Source organism: Mirounga leonina, unplaced genomic scaffold (genome assembly GCF_011800145.1).
Source record: "Mirounga leonina isolate KUSES-001 unplaced genomic scaffold, KU_Mleo_1.0 Mir_165, whole genome shotgun sequence".
NCBI lineage: Eukaryota > Metazoa > Chordata > Mammalia > Carnivora > Phocidae > Mirounga > Mirounga leonina.
In genome coordinates this window covers 57,380,228-57,406,173 of record NW_023270415.1, presented here as the reverse complement: position 1 = coordinate 57,406,173, position 25,946 = coordinate 57,380,228, and the positions used below count along the sequence as shown (strand labels likewise).

General features: G+C 33.8%; 1 protein-coding gene across 3 annotated transcripts in view; it reads left to right on the top strand.

Annotated features, from left to right (window-relative positions):
- The window catches only part of CSMD3 (CUB and Sushi multiple domains 3), a 1,201,062-nt gene that overhangs the window by 269,246 nt on the left and 905,870 nt on the right, over positions 1–25,946 (top strand). For all 3 annotated transcript variants that reach the window (XM_035011782.1, XM_035011781.1, XM_035011780.1), the window contains exon 4: positions 8,816–9,010. In XM_035011782.1, the coding sequence (XP_034867673.1) occupies positions 8,816–9,010 (195 nt within the window). The remainder of the gene's footprint in view (positions 1–8,815; positions 9,011–25,946) is intronic.

Below are 25,946 nucleotides of genomic sequence, written 5' to 3'. Positions count from 1 at the left end.
CAGTGTCCTCTGTTTGAATTCAACGTTTCTGGAAATCCAATTCTACCAAGTTTATGTAAGGCCCAAGCAAATGATTGAGCAGGAAGATGGAAGAAATCTTGAGTCCCTGAAGACCTGAGGGCAGAGTCTGATCCTTCCTAGCCTCGACCAGTCAGAGTCACATAGAGGAATAACTGCTGTCTAGTTTAGCCATTTCATTATGGGGCCTTTTGGGCTACATTAGCATAACATTGACCCTAAGACAGATAAAGGCTCTCAAAAGTGTGACCCTAAGATTCATTTCTTAAGTTTCATTCTGTGTTTCCTCATATGCATGGCATTCCACTTAGACCATTTATTTTGCATATGACCCTTGACCATATCTTGTACAAATCTCTTTCTTGCCTTTATTCATATGATTTATTTGACTCTTGACTCCTTTCCAACTAAAATCCTTCTCCTTTATTTCATACAGTATTCTTCCTTTTGTATAAATATATAACAGGTAACTTTTAAAAATTCAGCTACGGAGTCATTTTATTATTTAATTGCCAGAAGGTCATACTATACATATTTTATGTTTCCAATTGAGTTATAAGTTCCAAAAGACAGGCACAGTGTCCTATTTTTTTATATCCCTTTGACATTTATACTTCAGGCTTCAGTAATTATTTGGTGATTGATTACTGAAACACAGTGGCATCTCTCACTCATATTGGATGAATATGTAATCCAGTAAATTATCCATAATCAGCTTAACACATTTTTTTAAAGAATTAAATTATCCAAAAGTCTTAATACAGATACTTGTCCCAGTTCTGTCATAGGAGAGGAGAGTCTATTCATATTTTTCTATTATTCTGAATCAATTTCTCAAATGCTACTCATCTAGATGCAGCGTCGTTCCATTTTTAGAAACTTTAAAGTGAGGATGGCTGCTAATATGCTTCCATTCTATATTTTTATTTCTTTTGCTTTGTTAAAATTCTGGTAGTTACACAGGCTATAGCTGGGTTTAAATAATAATTTTTTTATATGTATCATGACGTTTCCACCCACCTATTTTAATACATTGGTAGTTAGTTTACAAAATAAAAATACAATATTGTTTTTCATCAGTTCAGTTTAGGTGGTAAAATTTGTATTGTAAAACAAAAAACAAAAAACACAGATATTTGAAATTGAAAGGATGTTAATTGCCTCTTATTCACAGATCCAAAGTCCATATCCAGCAACTGCTAGTCTTGGATATGGTGCAGTGGATTTTCTCCCTTGTATCTGACCATTATCCTTGATTTGACTCTGAAAACTTTTACGTATGTTACCTTTGGGCCCCATACACCAATATCAAAACAGAATGATGTTACCTAGACAACATAAATTATTATGTTTGGTTTTACACTAACTGTTTTACTGCTTCACACTTCCTTCCCTTGGAAGTATAATCAGCCCACCCAAGGATTTACTTTAAAAAAATAGTGACAATAGATTTTTCTTCTGTTGATGTTTAAAATGCATTGTAATCTGTGTGTGTTCTCCCCTCATCCCAGCCAAATCAATGTAGTAATCTGTTTTCTTAGGCAGATGAACTGAGACAGTGTTGGTTTCCTCTCAGTTCTTCTCCAGCAGTCAATAGTTTGAATCTTTTTCATTAAGTTAAAATAATAACGATAAAAAATAATGAGTATTCGTCCTTTTGATTGCCAAATCTGAACCTCTCTGAAGCTTCAGGATAACTTTTTCAATGGCAAATGTGGCCTAATGTTTGCTCCATTTCCAGAATCCCAGTGAGGACTGTGGCATGACCAGCAGCTTAGGAAATATGTTCATGCTTAAGAACTGGTTTATAGAAGTTAATGAATTTTTCATAAAAAAACAGATTTAAATGGCACAATTATATAATTTGATCTATAAAATCACATGCAGCCAATGTGGCCCAGTGCTTATTATGACACAAGCTTAGTTCATGATGCGCCTATAGCTAGCTCTCTTCTAGTCTACTCATTCCACTCTATTTTGTCTCTAGACATTTACTCCTACAAACTCTGTGTGGTGATCTTTTATGTTTTTCTATTAGAGGAAATAACTCAATTAACTGAGCAATCCTTTTTTGCTTGTCAACAGCATACCACAAAATGTGCTAAATTCTTAATACATAAAGATGAATTAGAGCCCTTATTCTCAAGATGCTCACAGTCTAGTGAGGAAGCAAATTAAAAAAAAAAAATCATTCAGTCATATATATGGAAGTAAAAGTTCATGGAACAGGATAGGTGCAATAGCTGATTCAAAATATTCACAAAATGTTTGCTCAATCAGTCTCTAAGTGAATTCTCAAATGACACCATTTATACCCAATGTGAATGAAATGGCTTGGTATCTTTAATAAAAGCATATTTTGTACCACTAAAAAAGTTGGAAAATATATTATTTGGTTAAGTGCTTTTGAAGTCTCAGGATGAGAGGTACTAGGTGGTTCAACTTGATGTTATGTTCCCCTAAATTATTTTTTCCCCTAAATTATTTTTAATCATCTGGGAAATAAAACCTGAGATTAATTTTCTGTAAGAAGTACAAACCACCTGATTTTACTTCCCTTAGTAGATATAATTTTACAGTGTTTTAAAGCATTGATAATTGATCTCAGCAGGATCATGCTTCATCTATTTGACTGAATAATTATGCAATTCTGTAGTCACGGTATCCGTTATCCTTTCATTCGATTTTCATTCCAATTTTCAAGGTCAGGTTTTCTTCTTGATATTTTGCTAAATATCTTGCCTTTCACAATTAACTATGTGCTCCTAACAAATTGGGGATTTTTTAAAAGCCAAAGTTATCGTAAAGTGTTTATTAGTATAAATCACTCCTCTTTTTCTAAATTGCATAGTAGATTTTTACTGAATTTCTCCAAGGAAAATATGATAAAAACTCTCTTCTCTTATAATCCTTGATATACACTCTCTTTCAAGATTTAAATTTTTTTCAAAAGTATTTGAAACTTTGTTTTTTAACTTATCTGGACTTTGTTAGGATGCAAGACATCAGATATCTTTTTATAATCACTGTGCTTCATATATGATACTAATAGATGAAAGAATTAATGGATCAATGACACCCATAAGGAAGTTTTGTGAATTTGGTTGTACAAATATCCTACCCGGAGTTGAATTACACCTTGAAATTCATTTATGACCTAGAGAGGAGTAATTGAATTTTACCTTTGACTAAATTACTGTTTTTTGACTAATTTTTAAGACATCAGGAATGATCTAATGTAGTTAATTAGCATTTATTGAAGACAGCCCTACCTCTAGTAGATCATAACCTAACCACACCTAATTTAGATGTCTCAAATGCAAAATTGATTATAATAAAAATAAACCTGCAATTTGTTGAGCTAATAATACCTGCCATGTATTGTGTGCTTGCTCAGCATATAAATGACTTCCATATATTGTTTTATATAGTCATATTAACAACCTTATAAAGTTGATATTATTATATACAAATAGTATGCATATAGTATTCTTGCCTCTCTTTTTAAAATTAACTTTCATGGTCCTATTTACCAATTAATCATCTTCAAGATTGAATTACTATTCAGTTAGTAAACTCACAAAGTACAAATCATACATACTTATGAAAATCTCTGCTCATATGTACATTTAGAATAGATTTCAGTTATTCACTCTGAATCATTCCCTTCTCTAGAGCTTATAGTATCTCCTTCAAAAACATTTAATGACAGAAATAGTTCCTTTTTCTAATCACGAACCTATGCATTGGTTATGTATTCACTAGATGAACCTGTCTTTGGCCAGCCCTTTTGGAATACTTTTTCCAATTCAGTTTATACCCTACCACACCCATAAAACCTTGCCAAATCAAATAACTATTACAGTATTTTGATTCTCACATTTCCAAATCTTAAATCTACTTAACTCTTTTTTTTTTTTTAATCCAGCTCACTCCTTATCCTATTTCAGATCTCAGATTAAACCTGACTTTAGGAGGAAATTCTTCTCAGACCTCCTCTTAATCAAGACTAAGTTTTCTTAATTACATACTTTCATTATACTTGTATGCTTCCTTAATCCTGCTTGTCATATTCTAATTAATGTTATGTAATTACTTTTTTATTGACTTGGTCAATACCAAGTTGATAAATTCCATGAGGGCAGGACCATGTTTGTCATTTGCAAAGCTATATCCTCAGAGTACTGTCCCTATTAGCTGCTTAATAAACACTTATGAAATGAATATCTGTTTTTCATGGACAACAACATGCAATTGTGAAATAATCTAAGGCTTTTTTTTTTTAACATTAGAGACATCTAGGCTTGAACTACAAATCTATTTATGAGTTGGGTAACTTTGGGAAAGTTACTTAATCTGAGTCTCCGTTTCGCTTCTGTACAACAGGGAAAGTCATATATGGCATTGGGTAATTTGTGAGATTTAAGTGGGAATATGAATGCCTAAGTGCCTAGAAAAGAGGATGACTCACAGCTGAGCTCAACAATTAAGGCTATTAACTTTTTCAAATTGTAAACTCAGAAGGCAAGGGAGGTGGTGTTACCATAACCCTCAAGAGCTTCTGATGAATAAATTAGTTACTAAATAATTTATAGTTATATTTCCTTTCAACTAATATAGAAGAGTGTCAATAACTTCCTACCTCCATTTGGATTATTTTTTATCTTGCATCTTCCTCAAGGAATTTTTTGCTTTATCAATAATCCCATACACTTTAGCGTGGTTTATGTTGCCAAAATGCCTTCATATTCTTTGCTGATAATTTTAATATCACTGAGAAGAGAGGATAAATAAAATACATAAAATACATATATTTCTAGCAAAAAACAGATGAAGTTTAATTTGACTCCATCATTTGGACAGAGCAGTAAACTTATATAAAGGGTCTCTGACATTTTCGGAAACATTTTTTGAGTGTAAAATCTTCAGACTTGTTTTTCAGTAATTTTTTCAATTCACCAAACTACTTGAATATTTCTTTTTTTTTTAAGATTTTATGTATTTATTTGAGAGAGAGCAAGCTAGAGAGAGAGCACAAATGGGGGAAGGGGGAGGAGGCAGAGGGAGAAGCAGGCTCCCTGCTGAGCTGGGAGCCAGATGTGGGACTCAATCTAGCACCCAGGGATCATGACCTGAGCCAAGGCAGATGCTTAACCAACTGAGCCACCCAGACGAACCCTTGATTATTTCTTTTTTTTAAAAAAAAATTTTAAAGATTTTATTTATTTATTTGACAGAGAGAAACACAGTGAGAGAAGGCACACAGGCAGGGGGAGTGGGAAAGGGAGAAGCAGGCTTCCCGCGGAGCAGGGAGCCTGATGCAAGGCTCGATCCCAGGACCCTGGGATCATGACCTGAGCTGAAGGCAGACGCTTAACGACTGAGCCACCCAGGTGCCCCTAGTATTTCTGTTTTATCCGCAAACACAATCTCATGGCACAGATCCCAAGAATAAATTCAAATAAGGCTGCAGTACAATTTTTGCTTTAAAAAATTGACCAGTACTCAAACAATAGTATCATGACAATAACTTTAAAGTACTCTCTCCAGAACACTCCAATCCCATTTTTTAATCTTTGCCTTATGGAATATCAGATGAGAATATGTCAGATTCTATAATTGTTTTATTTTAATCACTGAAACTTTTCAGTATGTATTTTAGTGTCATTTTTTGGTGAAAGATGATAACTGAGTCTGGTAATTTTGCCTTTTGGATGTAATTATTTGCTTCAGGAACACAGGGAAGTGATAAGCAGGGTGTTGTTATCTTGTAGATACATTTGGTGAATTAACATGAAAATTCTTTATTGCTTAAATATCTATTTTCCTTAAGAATGATTTTATAATAAACAAAATCACCACTTTGTAAATACCATGTATATTAATGATTAGTTTATAATCTGCTTTACTGAACATGGTAGACTGTGTCTTTATTTTCCCCTGCAATTCAAACTCTTGGTAGCTGGTAGAAACAATGCCTAAAAATTAGTCTAACTTAGCTAGTTCTAGACTGTCATATTAATTAATGAATTAATTTTAAAAGTTCAAATATGAAGCACTATTTTTTAAAAAATCAAGACTAAAAAGTGAATCAGAATATAGCATTTTTTGGTGGTGGGTTATATAATTCTTTCAGTTAATAACACATCTTTGGCTCTTTGTCTTAAAATGGACATAGCTTAGGGACAAGTCCCAAATTAAAGGGTTGGGAGAGGACAAAAAATGGAATCCATGCACAGTGGCTATAGAATTGGTATCTCTTAAATCTGAATGTGAAACATCTTTATAACTGTCTTTGTGGGTTACTCAGTCTATAGAGAATGATGGGTAGTTCTTATTTATGAAAGTCAAAAAACAAGGGCAATCCAAAGTAGGAATTTCCTGAAGGTGAGAACCAGGTATGTTTTAGAATTTTCTGACTTTTATTTTGAAACAGCCTGACTTCTTATCTGTCTGTTGACTTAGAAATAAATCAGCCACAAGGCAGGCAATAGATTAGGTAATGTATTAAGGTTCCAACAGGTGTTGTTATTCATTCATTGACTCACTTCCTATGTTTTCCATTTTTGCTTTAGATACTTTGTTCTGCGTAATGTTTATTCATTTAAATCAAAGTTAAATCTGAGTATAAGAACTATTTAGAGTTTTCTTCTCTCTTTCCCTTCATTCCTCCACCTAACTGCTTCCTGTGAAATGATTTGAAAACTGCTTTTTCTCCTAGATATATAACTTTATGGTAATTGAAGTCTTGACCTTAATTATTTTTTAGGAGGTGAGAGGGAAAGAAGTGGATTGATTCTAAGGCCACAAGTGGTAGTTTCATTAAAAGAATTTCCTTTGTTATTACTATATTCAAGAGATTGAGTGTTAATTCATTTTATCAAAACTTACTAACCTCACCATCTCTTGCAGCAAACATCTCATCTTTCAATGAAATGAATTTCCCAAAAGAAAAAAAATTCAAAATAAACTGTACACTTCAAAAGTACTTTTAAAGAATTACTCAAAATTCACGGATAATAAATATGTCTTAAATTTTGCTGAAAATGAACTTATATGCCTTGGAGAAGTGAAATATTAGAGATCATTAACCTTGTCTACTGATATTTACAGTATTTTACAGATATTAGTTTATGCTGTATCTTTAAATGCAGAGGAAGCTTAAGGAAATTGCCTGTTATTTATAGAAACCATTGATACATAGTTAATATTAGTCAAGTTTTTTTCTTTTTTACTGCTTTAGGTTTCATACTCTAAAGTAATTGTCCTAAACTAAAAGTAAATGCTTTATTTCTCATATATGTAACTCAAGTTCTATATATCCTCAATATATTTTTCACTGATTAAACTGACTTCATTTGAAATTTATCACTTTTTTTTCCTTCACTATCTTTGAAACGTTTATACAGAAAAAATCATGTTCACTTAGGAAACACTCCCAAAAGTACTATAAACCTATTATGGGTAAAAATACAAAATTTCAGCTCCGTATACACTTCTTATTTATAAATGGCCATTGTTTTTGTGAAATTACCTCTCTATATTGATACTTACTGTCATTGAAATTTTCCACATTATAGTGGCTTATAGGTATTTGGCTTAATATTAAATAACATTGCATGGATCTTACTACATAAATGGGATGAATATCAAGGCAAAATGGAAACATACTTCATTTTTGTGTTGCAGTGGTTTTTTAGCTTTTTATTTTGCATTAATTTCAGACTTTCAGTTCCGTTGTGAAAATAGTAGAGTTCCCCTATACTCATCCAGCTTTCCATAATACTAGCTACTTATGTAACCATAGCATAATTGTCAAAAGTAGGAAATTAACATTTGTATAATACCATTAACTAAACTGTTGCCCACTCAAACTTGAATACCTTTTAGCTCAGTAATTCATTAGTTTGTATTTGTATTGACAATTATTTACAGTACGAAGTGATATAAAGATGATAGAAAATTTAGAAAATAATATTGGGAAAAATAATTCTTTCTTAACCTCATTAAGTTCTGTAAGTTTTGCTATTTCTATAGATTTTCTTTCCATTTCTTTTCATTTACAGTGAAATTGGATTTTTCTCTGAAATGAATATTATTTTAAAAAAAAATCTCTTACATTTGTATACTTGTATACTTTTAGTATTATCTAATAAAATAAGGCAATATGTACAATATCCTAACATATCAATCTATTTAAAACTTCACAACTGTATGCACTTCTTATCATTATATTTTCAGGTTAAATAAATTGGGAATTCTAGCCCAATCTCTCCAACTTCAAAAATATTTCCATTTCATTACTGCACTATATTTTTCTTATTTAAGTGGGAAAAAAATTTCCACCCAAAATGTATACATATGTTGTCAGAGAAATGCTTCTGGTTTAGAGTTAAGCAGATGGATCAAAGTAATGGCATATTAATGAAACTTGATTTGCTTATTACTGTGTTAGTAGAATGTAACTTTGAAGAAGTCATGTAAATGGTATTACTCTTAGCTTTATGTCTGTAAAATAGGAGTAATGTTGATTTTTAAAATTGCTAGAAAGATTAAATAATATAAAATATTTAAATTTTTCTAATACAAAGAATGAAACCTAATACCTTTTTGGTAAAATTTAGTTCCTTTCCCATACTTCTGTGTTACATGTTTTGAGAAGGAAGACGTTTACTTTTATTGTGACACTTTTTGAAAGGAAAAGAGACATCTGTATCTACATATACTTTTTAAAATCTAGAACATTAAAATATGTATTAAAATAACTGTAAATTCTCCTTTTCTCCCCCTTTTATAGAATTGCAGAGTAGCTCTTGTGGAAACCCAGGAGTTCCACCCAAAGGTGTATTATATGGTACACGGTTTGACGTTGGGGACAAGATCCGCTACAGCTGTGTAACTGGGTATATTCTTGATGGCCATCCTCAACTCACCTGTATAGCCAATTCAGTGAATACAGCCTCATGGGATTTTCCTGTTCCCATCTGCAGAGGTAAAGAAAAAAATATTTATGTTTATGCTGATTGAATATTTGTTTGACACGATGAAAACATTTTAAAAGTAAGAGTTGTAATCTAACAGTATATTTGCAAAATATGTTTGGCATTTCATGCTTATTCCTTTTATAAGATTTGAAGATTAAAAGAAATATATATTTTTGTGTATATGTATACTACATGACTGTATACATATACTACCTGACAAGTTTAGAAAAAATGCTTGTCAAACAAGACAACATTACTTGCGAAATGAAACAGTACAATGTAACTCTATATACATATTTATGCATTGTACATAAATGTGTCTTTGTATTTATATTAGAAAAACATGAAATTTATGATGTTTAGAAATTTAATTAGTCTGTCAAAGTCGTAATTTCATTTACATTTTGAAGTATTGACTGAATCTGTGAATCTTTTAAAGATATCTGGTGGAAGACTTAGCTTGGGAATTTGTGAAATAAGAATGCTATATAGTTTATTTAATTGATACTGATAACGATTATTTGTATTATGGAGAAAACAATAATACTCTAAGGTGGACAAAGTTTCAGAGTACAGTGCCTGAAGGATAGGACATGTTCAATGGAAGCTGAATTCATGGATGAATCTTGCCCACAGAAATTTTAGAGACCTTTATCGTTTTCTATGAGCTTACTTTTCTAACAAAGAGAAAGATAAATGAGTTATATCTCTTTTATCTTTTGGCATTTGCTTCCTGAGTGAATGGGAGGTAGGAATGTCCAAGTGCTGATCTCAGTTACTTTGTATCTTCCTCTCCAACATGTGGCTCAAGTACATGCAGGAAAGTCCCTTGAAAATCAGACACAGCTTGCTTCTTATCTCTGCTTTGACAATGGCCATGGGAGTGACTCCTGGCAAATCATATCAACTCTTTGAGATTCATTTATCTCACTTAATCAATGAGAGAGAAAACAACAACCGCGTCTATTCCATTTGTTGTCAAGATGTTGCTGAAAAAAAAAAAAAAAGATTAAGGAAGAAAACCTATACCTGCCACTTAATAAAGTATCTGCCATGCTTGGCATTCTTTCAGTGTTGCTAGCTACCTTTGCTGTTACCGCAGCTTCTACTCACTGCTGCTTTGACTGCTGCTATTTCTGACTACTGTTAGCTACCATTTATTTGAACACTTATAACACACTTGGATGCTATAGCATACTAAGTAATTTATAATTATAGTCACTTTTAAATTTCATAACAAGACAAAACTGAAGTGCAAAAATTTTGGAATAACTCCTCAAGTTTACTCAGTAAATGTCAAGAACTATAAAGAGTCAGATTTTTACTCAACTTGCAAGTTAACAAATTTCTCTGCCACAGTTTCTTGGGTGATGAGAGAAGACCCCAGTTTTTTAGGTCAGAAACAGAGGAGAGTTTATTATTCACAGAAGTGTCACCAGCCAGAATATTAACATTTGTGCCAGTTCTCTAAGCCCTAATTTTCATAGACCGATATGAGGAATATGAGGTACCTGCACACATCGTAGGTGTTATTATAGGAGAAGAACCATGAGCCTAGGGAAATGGAATCCTTTGTAAATGAGCATGTCTGCCCTTTGCTGTGGAGGGCACCCCTATCTCTATCCCCCCAGGTTTATAGGCAAACTTGCCCTTTACTCTGGTGGAAGACGCTGTCCTCTGAGACTATTTGTTGTATGAACATCTTTGAAAAGATAGTTTAGTATAAAGAGCAGAAGGACAGTTGGAATCTCTGCTTATAAGATGTGGAGAAATATTAGGGTCCATGGAGAAATTTCTCTCAATTTGGGGGGTGGTGTGGGGATGCTAGATTTGAACCCATCCCGTTTAGTTACAAAGCCTAAGCTGTTACCCTTTTGACACTTCACCAAAATAATTTGCATCTATCTTCAGAAGTATTTTATTATAAGAAAAGAAATGGAGTTTTAAACTTGAATCAGTCAAAAGACTATAATCTCTTTCAAAGCATAAAACTTCCAAAATCAAAAGGACTTACTAAAGTTCATAAAGCCAAGAAGCATTTTTAAAAGATTTCAGTGGAGCACTACCAATACTACCTGAATGTTACATCCTGTTGTTGGGTTCTTTCTTCATCTCAGTTCAGATAAGAATCTTTGAAAGCAAGATAAGGATGTGCCCCTTATTGACTAGGGCCTTTGAGCAAAAAGTATATTAATTTTGGAAGCCATTTTTTTAGCTCTAATAGGATGAAGAGATAGAAATACGAACATCGCCCTAAAACTAATACTTCTATCTTGTCATTGCAGTTTTGTTTGTTTTCCCAGAGTGTGTACTCTATTTCTCACCCCGATATTTCTTCAGGCTTATTTCCTTTGACTTCCATTTTAACCTCTATGATTTTTATCTATCAAAAAAAATGATACCCACTATTTTTGGAAATTCTGCCTGCTCAACTTCAATCTGCCAAGCTTACCTTTTCTTCTCTTTAACAGTGATACCAGTGAATAAACTTACTCATTCACTCATCTATTTATTAGGGCCATATCCTGTGTAAAGCATTATTTTGTGTACTGAAAATCAAAAGATGATTAAAAAACAGGTCTTGCCTTTAAGAAGGCAGTTCTAGTGGGTCTGATCATTATGTAATCAGCTAATTACAATAATGTGTGATAATTGCTTTAATATCAGTATCTGTAGAGTGTTAGGCACCTTGATAAGGATGAGCTTAATTTCTCTCAGTTGAGTGAAAGAAATTTCAGGTAGGGACAACACTTTAAGAGAAGATTTCACAAAGGACTGGCTAAAAATAAAAACTGTATAGAGCAAGAATATTTTCAATGAGGCAATAATTTTCTTTCCTAGCCTTAAAAATAGTTCTGGTCCGTTACTAATATTCACTGGCTAAAGGTAGAGTCTATGAAGTCAGACTTCATAGAGCACATGATCTAATTTTCTAAGGAACAATTTATCTCCCATTAAGCATTTTTTTAAACTTAAAGAGTAGGGGAATAGAGTATTTGGATTTTGTGTGGTTGTCAAAAGAAAAGACTATTTAGACCATGGCCTCCCTCCTCTGCTCTTTGCCACTTGATAGCATACAGATTCTTGAATTTATAACTTTGCAGGGGGCTGATAACCCTGTAATGATCTGTTTATTGCTTTCCCTGGAGTTTACATAGTGTCTCTCCTTGTTGAAACCCTTGCTTTTAGAGAGTTCTTCTGTTGCTTCCTAACAATGATGGTTTAATTAAGAAAAACGAATGCCATATCAACCTAGAGGGTATGGTGCAAGGGTTTTTGTGTTTGTTCACAAGCAGGATGAATTTTATCAACACCATCTGCTAGTATTTGAAAAAGACAACTAACTGCTTGGTGCTGGGCTACACAATATTCTATAAAAAGTGAAAGTGAATTCCTATGCTGTAAGTCTAGATTGGAAATGCCTGGGACACGTACCTTTTCTGCACTCCCTCCTTTGATAGACATTTCTATGACATTTATTCCCAGTGAGTTGTGATGTGGCCCCAGAGTCCTTCTCAACTCAGTGCTCCCAACATTCCTTACTAATTAAGAGCAGTTGGCAGACAAGGTAAAATGGATATGCTATTCCTAAATTAAACGTTCTAAAATTCATAATGATATTCTATATTCAGAATGGCATTTTGATATACACACCCCAGGGCAAACTAATAAAACTGTTTGTAAAAGTTACACATAAATTATAGTATTTTAAATGAACCTAAACCTCGGTCTACAAAAAGTCAAATCATTTGATGGAAGAATTAACCTATTAAGATGTGAGTCATCAATCATAGATTATTTAAGGTTGTACTAGGATGAATTCTAGATTAATTAAAGAAAAATTTAAAAGGGTGTTATATTTAAAAATAGGTATTATATTTTTTTGATGGTTTGAGTATATTTATAGCCCAAAGTAAAGATCTTAGACTCCATAGAGGTTTCAGGGAAAGCAATGATCAATGAAGGGATATGATGTTGTCAAATGTTGACAGAGTTTATTTTGATCTGACAGGTGAGATTCTTTTGGGGGAAGGCTTCTATGTTAGTGATGTAGATGTCATATAGTCAATTGGTGCCATTGGACCTGAACCAAATATTTGACAGGACAGATAAGCAAAAGGGCTAATGAGGGAACTGTCACTTCTGACAAAGTAAAAGAAATTGCCATTAGCTACATTAGCAATGAGGAATGAGAAGGATCTTCCAAGTTTTATTCTTGGTAATAAGAATGCCTTCCACGACAATGTGGTAAAGAAAACAGTTGATGCAAAGAAGAGCAGCAGCTTGTTTTGTCAGAATATAGCTTTATTCTCCTACTTGAAACCTTGGTCAAAATGTGTTACTAAAGCATGGAATTGGGAAGAGCAATTAGAGGTAATAGTTGGAGAAGGGGACAGAGGAGGGAAGGCTTAGCCAGATGTTTCTATATGTAAATTATACCAAAGCCTTCCAAGGAAATAGTGATTTCAGATGAAGGTTAGAAGTAAAACAAACAGCCAAAAACAAATAAACAAACAACAAAACCGAAAACAACAACTAGTACTGTTGAAAAGAAGTAATGCTTATAAAGGATATATTGTGAAGCTAGTGGAAGGATATTCATTGTGTTTATATGTTCCCTTGCTCAGTACTCTGGAAACCATCTCAAAAAGGTATTAGAAAACAGAAAATGCCATTTATTCTGTGCATTTGCCCTGATTACACATTTATGCATGTGTAAATGCTGAGATATGATATTCAGAAATATGATGCTAATCAATAATAGGTCTGGTTATTGATAAAACCCGAGTATAAAAATAATTAAATATGAACACTGGAAAATATTTTATTGAATTGAGAACAAAACACATAAATAACTCTGTCATGCTTCTGTTCATTTCCATATAGTGCTTAAACACAATACTGAGCTGCAAATTGAAAAATGAAAATATTTTCTAATGTGAGATTTTCTATGCTAGATCAAAACAGAGTCCAGTATTTTTTTTTAATTCCCTGTAACATTACTTTTTAACATTTTTTCTTTTGAAGCTAAAATCTTTAGTCTCCCTTTTTAAGATTTGAAAACCTAGTAAATTTCCTTCTTTTTTTCCTAAACCCATTCCCAAAGGAAAGAACATTTTATTGTAACTCCCTGAATCATAGAAAGAATAGTGTTAGTGATAAATTGTTCTATGCAAAAGAAAAAAAAATAAATTCACTGTTGAATATCAAAATGTCATGGGCCACACCATGCATTAAGTATTCTTTTTGAAAATTGGGGCTTTTATGGTTTAATTTAGCTGATTTCCAAATATGTTATTGTATTGTATTGTATTGTATTTCATTATTGATTGATTGATTTAGAGAGCATGCACACATGAGCAGTGGGGGGTGGAGGGGCAGAGGGAGAAGGAGAAAGAGAATTGTAAGCAGGCTCCACGCCCAATGCAGAGCCTGAGTGGGGCTCCATCTCATGACCCTGAGATCATGACCTAAGCCAAAATCAAGAGTCAGTTGCTTAACCGACTGAGCCACCCAGTGACCCCTCCAAAGATGTTATTTTAAAATATTATCTCAGGAAATATTTTAGCAGACCTAGTTTCTCCACCACACTTGCCATTATTATCTGAGCAACATTATTTGGGAACCATATCTTGCTTTCATTAGCACTATCATTTCACCTAAAGGAGTCTGGTCCCTTTGTGTGAACTGCTCTATTGGACAGTCATGAGGAAAACATTTTTAGTATGCCTTTTAATAAACAAGGAAGTTAAGCATGTATTACGTGGTAACGGGCTTATACTAGTACCTCAAAGACTGTCAAACCACAGGGAAAGATTTGCAAGTGTCCAGGTCACTTGCTGCTTCCTCTCTCCCTGGAAAATGTAGGCTATTCCATCAATGATCAGGCCAAGAGTCAGTCGCCCTCTCATGTACCCTAATCTTGTTCTGAAAAGTCCATTTGTGTGATAAAGTGCTGAAAATGCCCTGATTAAAGTATCTAGCATGATGGAGCAAAGGACATGCGATTTGTCTTTGAGGGCATAAGATCTGTGAGCTGATTTCCCATCCTATTATGTATTACCTGAGTGTGTTGTTTCTTATGTCAGAAATTGAAAACATTTTTACCTATTTTAGGAACCTGTGAATGTTAAAGAGATTAACTTAAATGAGGTAATATTTAAAAATATTTGTGTAATGCCTAGCACATAGAAGTTACTAGAAATCTGCAAGTTGGTTTCAAATACATTTTTAAAAAGTAATTTAAAAAATAATAGAGACATAATAGCTGTCACTTGTGTTATAGATATATTCAGTATATTTAAAAATATCTGTTGACACTTAAACATGTGCCTACAACTCTGATACAATGCAGAATACTTTTTAAGATAACAGTAAAAATCTCTGTAAAGAGTGGACTTGGACTGATAAAAGCCTTGGTTTGCTTTACATCTCAGCCACCGAGAAGGAATAGAAACTTTAAAACTAGATATTTAGTTTTTCAGGTCTTAGTTTTCTCATATGTTTAATAGGGGAAGTCCTCACTACTTTACAGCATTATGATGAGGATCATATCAGGGAATGTATATAACATACCTAATCTATAATAATCAGCAAGTAGCAATTTCCTTATTTCTGTCATCATCATCAAAACAGGTATTTGAGGCGCCTGGGTGGCTCAGTTGGTTAAGCGACTGCCTTCGGCTCAGGTCATGATCCTGGAGTCCCGGGATCGAGTCCCGCATCTGGCTCCCTGCTCGGCAGGGAGTCTGCTTCTCCCTCTGACCCTCCTCCCTCTCCTGCTCTCTCTCTCATTCTCTCTCTCAAATAAATAAATAAAATCTTAAAACAAAACAAAACAAAACAAAAAAAACCCAGGTATTTGAAAACTGGTAACACCAGAGAATAGACATATGTAGAAACATATAGGAAGTGGAATTCATTTTTATCAGAGTTGCAGTGGTTAAGGGGAATTTTAAGCCCCATATTAACCCAGAAAATTAGGCTGGGATCCGCAAGTAATGTATATACATCAGTGGTGAAAATGTTTCTCAAGGGCAGCAGCATTTCTGAGGCATTCATTTCTGGAAGTTCTCATGCATGATGTATATTCAATAACTAAACTGATATATATATATTAAGAAGTCATTCTTCACAGGCCACAATGCTAAGTGCAGTGATGGATGAAACAGCCCAGGCCTCATGAAACTCGTAATCTATTGAATACGGGATCTTTTATTTGGAAGATGATCTATATGGTGACCTGGAAAAGATAGAATGGCATTCTTGTGTAAGCAATAGGTGCTGGCCTTCTATGTGCTTCTGATATTTAGAGAAGAAAATCAGGGTCTTGTATTCTTACCATATAATATCCTGTTTCCTGCTGCAACTAACAGTAAGCCATGACCTTAACATTCAACTCACGTATTATTTTCCCCATATGGTATTTGTATGTTGTCTTTCTCCATTCAGGAGCTGTTTTTCTCCCTTTCCAACCCTGTATAAGATAACTCAGACATTTTGTGGCTTTACTCAATTGTCCAAGTTTTTGTTTCTTCATCTGTCATTCTTAATATAAACTAATTTATGTTCTTTGACAACAAAGAGACAGTCATTAGAACTGTATTTTTTTACATTATAGATTATTTTTTAAAAAAATATTTATTTATTTGACAGAGACACAGTGAGAGAGGGAACACAAGCAGGGGGAGTGGGAAAGGGAGAAGCAGGCTTCCCGCAGAGCAGGGAGCCGACGTGGGGCTCGATCCCAGGACCCTGGGATCATGACCTGAGCTGAAGGCAGATGCTTAATGACTGAGCCACCCAGGCACCCCTACATTATAGGTTATGATAATATATTGTTAATTTGCAGTAGTTTGGTTCTTTTTCTTTAATGGAATGATTTCCATTTCTTTCTCTTTCTGTATGATTCTTAGAAAAATGCCAACAATATGTATTTTGAAAATCAAAGTAAAAAGTGAGTTTCCTTTTCATGTGACTGAGTCTTCAGATGTTTATGCCTATTTGCTAGAATTCTGAGCCATACACTTCCACGGAAGTTTTGTTTACTTGGAGTTTTTGTCTACTTGTTTTGACAAACAACAATTTAAAATAGTCTAAGTGAAAGATCTAAATTATTTGAGGAAAGTGTATATTTTTGAAGAAGCTACATCAAATAGTTTCATAATATTGCTCCCAAAATAAAACAGAATTTTAAAAACATTAAGCAGTACTCATTTCCAACACTTATCTACATTTCAAAACATGTAGAAAGATAGAAAATTATATTATCTTGGTGTCTGCAAAGAATTCACATGATTATATGGGATCATAACTTAAAGAAAAAATAATGGAGTGTGCTTAACCAAATAGACTGTTCCATGCATAAGAACCTTGGGAAAAGCAATCCTATAATGTCATACTAGGATTTAAGCTCAGTGAACCACAGTGATGGCGATTTGGTATTCTGTTGCTCTTTGTAAAGCTACCTCAACTCAAAAGTTAACGCAAAATAATTTTGGATAAAGGAGGAAAGGGAATGGGAGCCCACCAAAGATGCTGAATAATGCCATGGGACACATTTTAGCAGACTAGCTTTATATGAAAATTCTCTTGTTTTTGAGCTAAGAAACCCCAGTAATAAGAATTTTTATAAAGTCACTCTGGAAGGGCACTTCACACATTTTTGGTCTTCAGCTCTGTCTCCCTTACAGTTTTATCAGTCACTCGCTGTCTTAGTAAGTTAAGGGTATGTCTGGTTGAGCCATTCAATGATGAAAGATCTTCCATACAATTAATAATGGAGAACAAAATGAAATGCTGAAACTTGAATGCCTTCAAAAACTCTACTTTTTTGATCTATTGCTTTAATGTGCTTAAAATCTAAAATTTTTCTATAGTCACTTTCCTTAGGCTTTTCCCAAATATAAATCTGACTCAATAGAAGAGAAATAATTTTATTTTTACTATATAAATCTTAACTATGTAAAACTAGTATTGAGTATCTTAAATTTTGAGGTATTCTTGAAAAAATAAGTATTTTGTCTATTATTTTTGTCCTCATATTTATGTCACTAATTTCTTGTGTCTTGACCAATGCAATTTTCTCTTATTTCCTGATCCTTGTGTTTGAACTTATCATAGCATTCAAACTAAGTTAAAATATTAAGGTCATTTATTTATACTTGTATTTAAATTTTAACTAATAAAAGTCAATGCAGCATTAAAAACATGATACACATGGCAAACAAAATAAATTAAATGTAAATAAGGATAGCTATGTTAAGAGAAAATAGCAGAGGAGTGAGATGAAACCAAGAGCAAGTTTAATATACAAAAATCATTCTTACATATTTGTTAGAATGAGCATTGTTTGATTTTAATCCCTCTGGGAAACTAAATAGATTGGGGAACCTTGATTACCTCATAGTCTCACAAAGTAAAAGCAAACAATCTGTGATGGAAAACCAAACTTTCAAAGTAGAGTAAGAAACTTCGTATGCAGTACATCATAAGGAAAGTATAGTGTAATTTAATGATCCATGTCCTTTACAATATCTGTAAATTTGAACTCAGAGAAAGAACTTTCAAGGGTTGCATCACGTTTTTTTTTCTGTTACAAAATGAGGCTTTGCTATTGAAAAGATCAAGGACTGTATTCCTAGAATCAAAACACACATGCCTGATATCACTGCCCGATATGAGTGATCTACAAATCTATCTAAATTTAGTTCTAACCAAATTTTTTTCTTATTTTCAAAATTTGAATCTCTTTGTTACTTTATAAATTTGGAATTTGGCCACTGAGAACAGAGCCAAAAACATGATGTTTCTGCATTAATATAACCTTAATTTTCTTTAAATTTTGTCATTGAATAGGTGCTTAATTTCCAAAATAATTTAGTTTTATATTTACACCTTTTACACAGAAAATTCAGTATAATTTTTAAACACTTCATGCTTAGCATTAATTTGTAAGTACTTACTTATACTGTATCAATTATTCCAGAATTTCTGAAAATGTTGTATGATTGCAATCTCATAACCTTTTCTAAAATGGCTCTTGATGCTGAATTTTTTTATCTACAATTTAAAATGCTGATTCTAAACAATGGTAATGAGGTCATTGTTAATTTAATTGCATATTTAGAATATTATCACATTACAAAGTATTTTGCCTCAATTAAAATATTGGACATGTTATTGCTATGTCCCTAAGTTTCATTCAAAACACATAATTTGATGGTTGAAATGTTAATAATAAGACATGAAAATTATAGCAACATATTTTCATATCAAAGGTGAGATAACATCTTTGTATTTATATTCACTTAACAAATGCCTATTGATTATGATGGAAAAAAGATACACAACAGTTGCTGATTTTAGAGATCTTATAATGTCTAGGATGTATGCATAAATAACTACATAGTATAGTATAGATAGCCCCTTCTACTGCATCTCCCAAGAAAGATTCAAATAATAGGTACAAATAATATGTAGAGGCAGTTGAGGATTTGTGTTGGTGAGAAATTAATCTTGATGGAGACTTGAAAAATAAGTGATAATATGATAATATACTTTACTGTTTCTTTTTTATCTCATAACATTTAATGAACACTTTTTTTGGGTCAGAGATAGTTTTGAAATCTACATGTAATAACCCATTTAATCTTCATACTTATTCTTTACAGAATGATTACTATCTGGTTCTCCATTATATAGCTAGGGAAACTAAAGCACAATGTAGTTAAGAAAATTTCTCAAGATTGCATAGCTAGTAAAAGGCAGAGCTAGGATTTGAATTCAAGCAATTTGGCTCCAATACCATTTTCTTAACCTCTGTACTATACTCTCTTCCCCACTGTCTTGATTATAAAACTTTTTCTTTCCACTTCTTCTTTAATTTTAGCCAATGTAATTGCTTAACACTTTCATTAAATTAAGTCTAACCAACCACAACTAAAAAGTCTTCGTTTTATAACAACCTACTATGTTGAGCTACTGCCTTATTCCTCTACTCATTTCAACTAAACATTTATTAATAATAGCCTTTCCTTGTTTCTCTGCTCTTTACTGAACACTTTTTTAAGCTTTCAAGCTGTTTCAATGGTAAAAATAGAGACAGCACTTTCCAGGGCTAGGGAGCAAACGTATTTAGTCATATAAAATGTGCATAGTAGCTGTGGTGATGTAACACATCATTTGGGGAGACTAAAAATGAGTTGGCTTTGGCTAGTGGAGACAGATGTAGAGAGGAGAGATTACAATTTCAACTGAGAACATTGGTCAAAATCATCTTTTGGAGCATTTTGAAGTCAGACTAAAGAGCTTGAAACTTATCCTCTAGGCAGGTGTAAGCCATTAAGTATATTTGAAAGTGTGATGTCAAGCATTTTTTTTTTTTTGACAAGATAGCAACTGCTATTCATGTAAAATTATCCATCATAAGTGAGAGACCACCAGCAATGGGCAGAAGGTTTGTGTCCTCCATTTTGCACACACAAAAATATTTGCACAGAAGTGGAAGATAGTTGAGAGAAGTTTCTATCTTACATCTGTCTTGTTTAGGATGCTGTAACAGACTGGTTGGCTTATAAACAGCATAAATTTATTTCTCACAGTTCTGGTAGCTGGGAAGTCTAAGATTAAGGCAGTGGTAAATTTCCACATATGAATTTTTGGGAGACACATACATTCGGTCTATGCCACCATCTGAACAGTAATAACACAGCTAATATTAATTCCTTATCATGTTCTAAGGATATATCTAAGCATTATTGTATATGAATTATCTCATTTTACCTTATAAAAACATACCAATTGGGGCACTGGGGTGGCTCAGTCAGTTAAGCGTCTGCCTTCGGCTCAGGTCATGATCCCAAGGTCCTGGGATGGAGCCCCACATCAGGGTTCCTGCTCAGCGGGAAGCCTGCTTCTCCCTCTCCCTCTGCCTGCCTGCCCACCTACTTGTGATCTCTCTCTGTCAAACAAATAAATAAAAATCTTTAAAAAAAATACCAATTAATCACAAATATCTCATTTCAAGTATCCACTGAGGCAAGTGGAGGTTAAAAAAACTTGCCAAAGTTCACACTGGAATAGTGATTAAAACCTAGTAAACTAGAACCATTTTCTGTAGCACCTCGATAAGATTCTAGAACCTGTGTAACTTTCCAATGATGATTAAGTTTTTCTATGCACAATACTTTGGTTATTGAAAGGAGGACTATCCTGATCACTCTTGAATGGTGAGCGAATCCATCATCACTGACTTAGACAAATCAGGATTCATCACCTGGGGCATCTGTAAGTGCTCAGAGAATAGGCTAAAATTTACACTAGCAACAACAACAACAACAACAACAACAACAACACATTGAGTTGCTATTGATATATAGCTTAGTAACTAGTAAACGTTTAGTTAGGAACATGCTACAGTTAGCCCTGGGGCATGTTATCAGAAAGACCATCTTTAAATTTTTTTGGATACTATCTTTCCTTTCCCAAAAGTTTTAGCATCTTCAGTAGATGGTCTGTTTTAATTCAACATCTATGCTCTGAACAGAGCGTATTATTTTTAAATCAAATTGCAGATACTTTCTTTAAAGATAGAGGATTTCTAGGTCAGAGACTAAAGGACATTATGTGGTATGTGGAGGTAGATTATTTTATTTTTTAGATTTTTATTTATTTATTTATTTGACAGAGAGAGTCACAGCAAGAGAGGGAACACAAGCAGGGGGAGTGGGAAAGGGAGAAGCAGGCTTCCCGTGGAGTAGGGAGCCTAATGCCGGGCTCGATCCCTGGACCCTGGGATCATGACCTGAGCCCAAGGCAGATGCTTAATGAATGAACCACCCAGGTGCCCCGGGAGTAGATTATTTCATGGGGACATTGATTTCCTTCTTTAGCAATCCCCCATAATCTCAAAGGGAAAGTATTCAGTTATATGGGAATAATTTGTTTTCCTGAATCCTTCTAAAGTTTAACTAAACTTAATGTTATATTAACAAGGTGGATATTACAAGTTATGGTTTGTTTTTACAGGCTATTGATACACAAGGTCCAGGGAAAGTTAGTTTCATTCAATGTAATGACATTCTTCTATCAACTGTCAGAATTTAGAATTCTTCCTGAACTACACATATAATCCACGTATGGGGCAGGTGTTTAAAATGCAATTAAAGGGACACCTGGGTGGCTCAGTCGTTAAGCATCTATCTGCCTTCAGCTCAGGTCATGATCCCAGGGTCCTGGGATGGAGCCCTGCTTTGGACTTCCTGATCAGCAGGAAGTCTGCTTCTCCCTCTCCCACTTCCACTGCTTGTGTTCCCCCTCTCGCTGTGTCTCTCTCTCAAATAAATAAATAAAATATTTAAAAAAATAAAAAAATAAAATTCAATTAAAGATGGAAAAGGAATAAAGAAAAGATAGGAAAGAAAATGTAAAAACACTTCATATATTGCTATATGACTGAAAACGTTGTATATGTTAGCCATTCATGTTTGTTGGATTCAACATTAAAAAATATATCACTATCACTTGCACTCTTCTAGCTGAATCAATGGAAATGATTTAATGCATCAATGAGCGATTTATTATTGAAGATATGTTAAACCACCTTGCTGAGTTTTTTCTGGATGATCACAGAAAAAAATTGAGTAAGATTATTTCTCATGTTTTTACAAGTTGCTATTCCCCAAATTATTTCCCAGTAAAACTTGTTATCAAATGACATGGATGAATAGTTGAAAGTATTTGACTCTATAACTTTAAAGAATATTTATTCTATGAATTTGTGTTTTTAGAAAAATCAAGATATCACTTTCACTTACAATTATTTACAAATGTGTTAATGACCATCATTTCTCCACTCTCTAATATGTGGCTTTTTTAGTGTTGTCTGCTGAATACTAGTGTGTTTTGATTAGCTGATAGGAGGTGAAGTTTCCATTCTATAATATTTTGACATAGCACCTTGCAGGAATGGTGGGAAGAGGGCACTTTCATTATTTTTCATCCTTTGAACAATAATGCAATCAGTTTATATCCCACAACGTTAATCAAGTGACCTTTGAATGTATTTTCTATTATTTTGTAGGAACAAATTATTAGTGAGGAGTAGTTTAATCATTTAATGAGAATCTCAGTCTGTTTCATTGACTTTTCTTAATTCAATTTAGTTTAACTCCTTCTACCCTCATGGATAATTCAGCTCAATAGAGATATTATAATGGACTTCTTTGGAGATGTTTGAGATCAAGTGACTGTAGTTTAGGAAAAAAAGTAAAGGCTTAAGAATTATTAAGAAGTCATGAGTGTTTTTCATCTTATTTAATATATAAAATTTGACTAAAAGGGCTTGTATCAGTTAGAACAGGCTAGGTCACCTGGCAATAACCAATAACCCTACACTTTCAGTATCTTCATAAAATGAAGGTTAAATTTTTTCTCAGTCTACCTATCCAATGCAAGTGATGGGTGAGCTCTGCTTGCCACAGTCACTAGCTAACTCAGGGTTATAGAGGCCACATCTCAGGACCTTCTTCCATAACTGCTATGGCAGGAAAAAAAAAAAAAGTACAACCAGGTACTATATCTTAACATTTTGGTCAGGAGATGCCACAGGGTACATCCATTTTTATTTCATTGGCTGAAACATGTACCATGACTATAAATATTTCTAAAGTGGTAGAGAAGACAAGCCCACCACAAGAGCACAAGAAATAGGATATTTGTAAACATTCATAATATGTACCATATGGTTTTAAGGAACAGGTATTATATCTGGAGTTCCTATCCAGGGCACCCCCGTTTCTTAGCTAAGAACCATTGATATTGGCTAACAGGCTAAGAGATCTCAAAGACAAATAATAGGAAAACTATTTAGAAAATCTTGCACATTTTGAGATCATCTGGCACCACCTTCCTTATTTTCCTCCATTATTCTTTTCTTTCCTAAATGTGGTGAGAAAAAGATTATTACTCCAAATTCCAGAAATAGTTTAGCTATTAATTTTTTATCAAATTTGCCCATTAAAAATTTTATACATATATAGAAATAATTTTAAAGATATATTTATTTATTTTAGAGAGAGAGAGCACAAAGAGAGGGGCAGAGGGAGAGGGAGAGAGAGAACCCATCAGACTCCACACTGAGCACAGAGCCCAGTGGGGGACTCTATCCCACCACCCATGAGATCATGACCTGAGCCAAAATCACAGGTTGGAGGCTTAACCAACTGAGACACCCAGGCACCTCAACACATATATACCTTATATATGCACATATTTATAACCAAAATGTTTTCTGATCATAATATATGCTGTGTCCAAAGTGGATGGTTATAAAGACCCTTAAGCTTAGGGATAGGCTCTTTGACCTTTTTTTTTTTAAGATTTTATTTATTTATTTGACAGAGAGAGACACAGCGAGAGAGGGAACACAAGCAGGGGGAGTGGGAGAGGGCGAAGCAGGCTTCCCGCCGAGCAGAGTGTCCAATGCAGGGCTTGATCCCAGGACCCTGGGATCATGACCTGAGCCGAAGGCAGATGCTTAACGACTGAGCCACCCAGGCGCCCCGGCTCTTTGACTTTTGAAAACTGTGAGCTCAGAGTCAGCTTAAGTGATGGAATTCAACTTTATGTTTTCCTTCATCATTTCATCTCTTTCATCATTTAATATATAGAGGAACAACCTTCCTTATCATACATGTGGTTCACAAATATTTCCGTCTCTTTTTCCTGCCCCTCTGCTCATTGTTGAATCAGTAATGTCAGCCTTTCTTTCTGGTGACATCTGCTGATTGCTTTTTTATTCCTCCCCCCCCCCCTTCTTTTTTGGTCTGGAAATGTTGGTTATCGTGTAAGTTTAGTGCAGACCTGACTTATTCAGTCATAATTTTCAGCACGCTTAGTGGTGATAGCAATATATTTTTTCTGCCCTAGATGTTTATGAACAAATACTTTTTTGTGTGAAGTTCCACCCCTCCTTTCCCTACTACTTATGTTTGGAAATGATTTCAAAAGTCTTCATCATGAAAGGTGATTTATAAATATATTCTAAAGAATTGCATTTTCCCAGGAACCTCACTAGAGGCGGAAATGTTATGGTTTAAAATTCAGAACAATGCTTTATTTAGCATTATAACTTTTCAGAGAATAGCATAAATTTGATTTCTTTGCCTTTCTCTATGAGGTAGCCATTTTTACAGCTGTCACAAAATTAGATTTAAATTCAGCATAGGGAAGTTATGTATTCAGAGAGCTGTGCTTATAATACATATCTCATCCTCTGAAAATTTAACTACCTCTGCATTTTGAGCATCTATTTCTGAAATGCTGAATGCGAGCTTAGAAAGCATCTGAAAGGCACCAATGTTTTCTTCAACTCCATCAATTTCTAATGTGTTTAGTGTAAAGTTTTTGAAGAAAATACATCTAAGGATCTTTAAGTATTAACAATACGTAAAGCTGTTTAAAAAGTTAATTATTTTGGCATAAATGGACTGCACCAGTTAAAAACTGATATTATAGCACAGATAAATTTCCCAGATTTTTATTTACCTTTGAAGGAATTGAAAAGATTAAAAAAAATGTCATAACTATGAAGGTTTTAAGATTCTGCCTTACTGAGAACTAACAAGTTAGCCTGCCACAGTGTCACATACACTGGCAAAAGACAAGAGTTTCCTTGGTCAGAGACAAAGGACTTCATTAATCAAAGCACAGTAAACACCATGAGCTTCATAGTTAAATCAGTTTTCCTTGCATGAGTTGTCTTGTGAGTACCACAAGGCATTGTAAAACACTACAGGAAGATAGTGGATATACAGTGAGTTTGTGTGTCACAGTTGAGGAACCCCAAACTTAGGAAATCCCAATATTTTAAATGCAAACTTCTAGCAAACCTGCTCAACATTTTCCCCTAAGAGACCCATTATTTTTATTATCCTTGTCAGG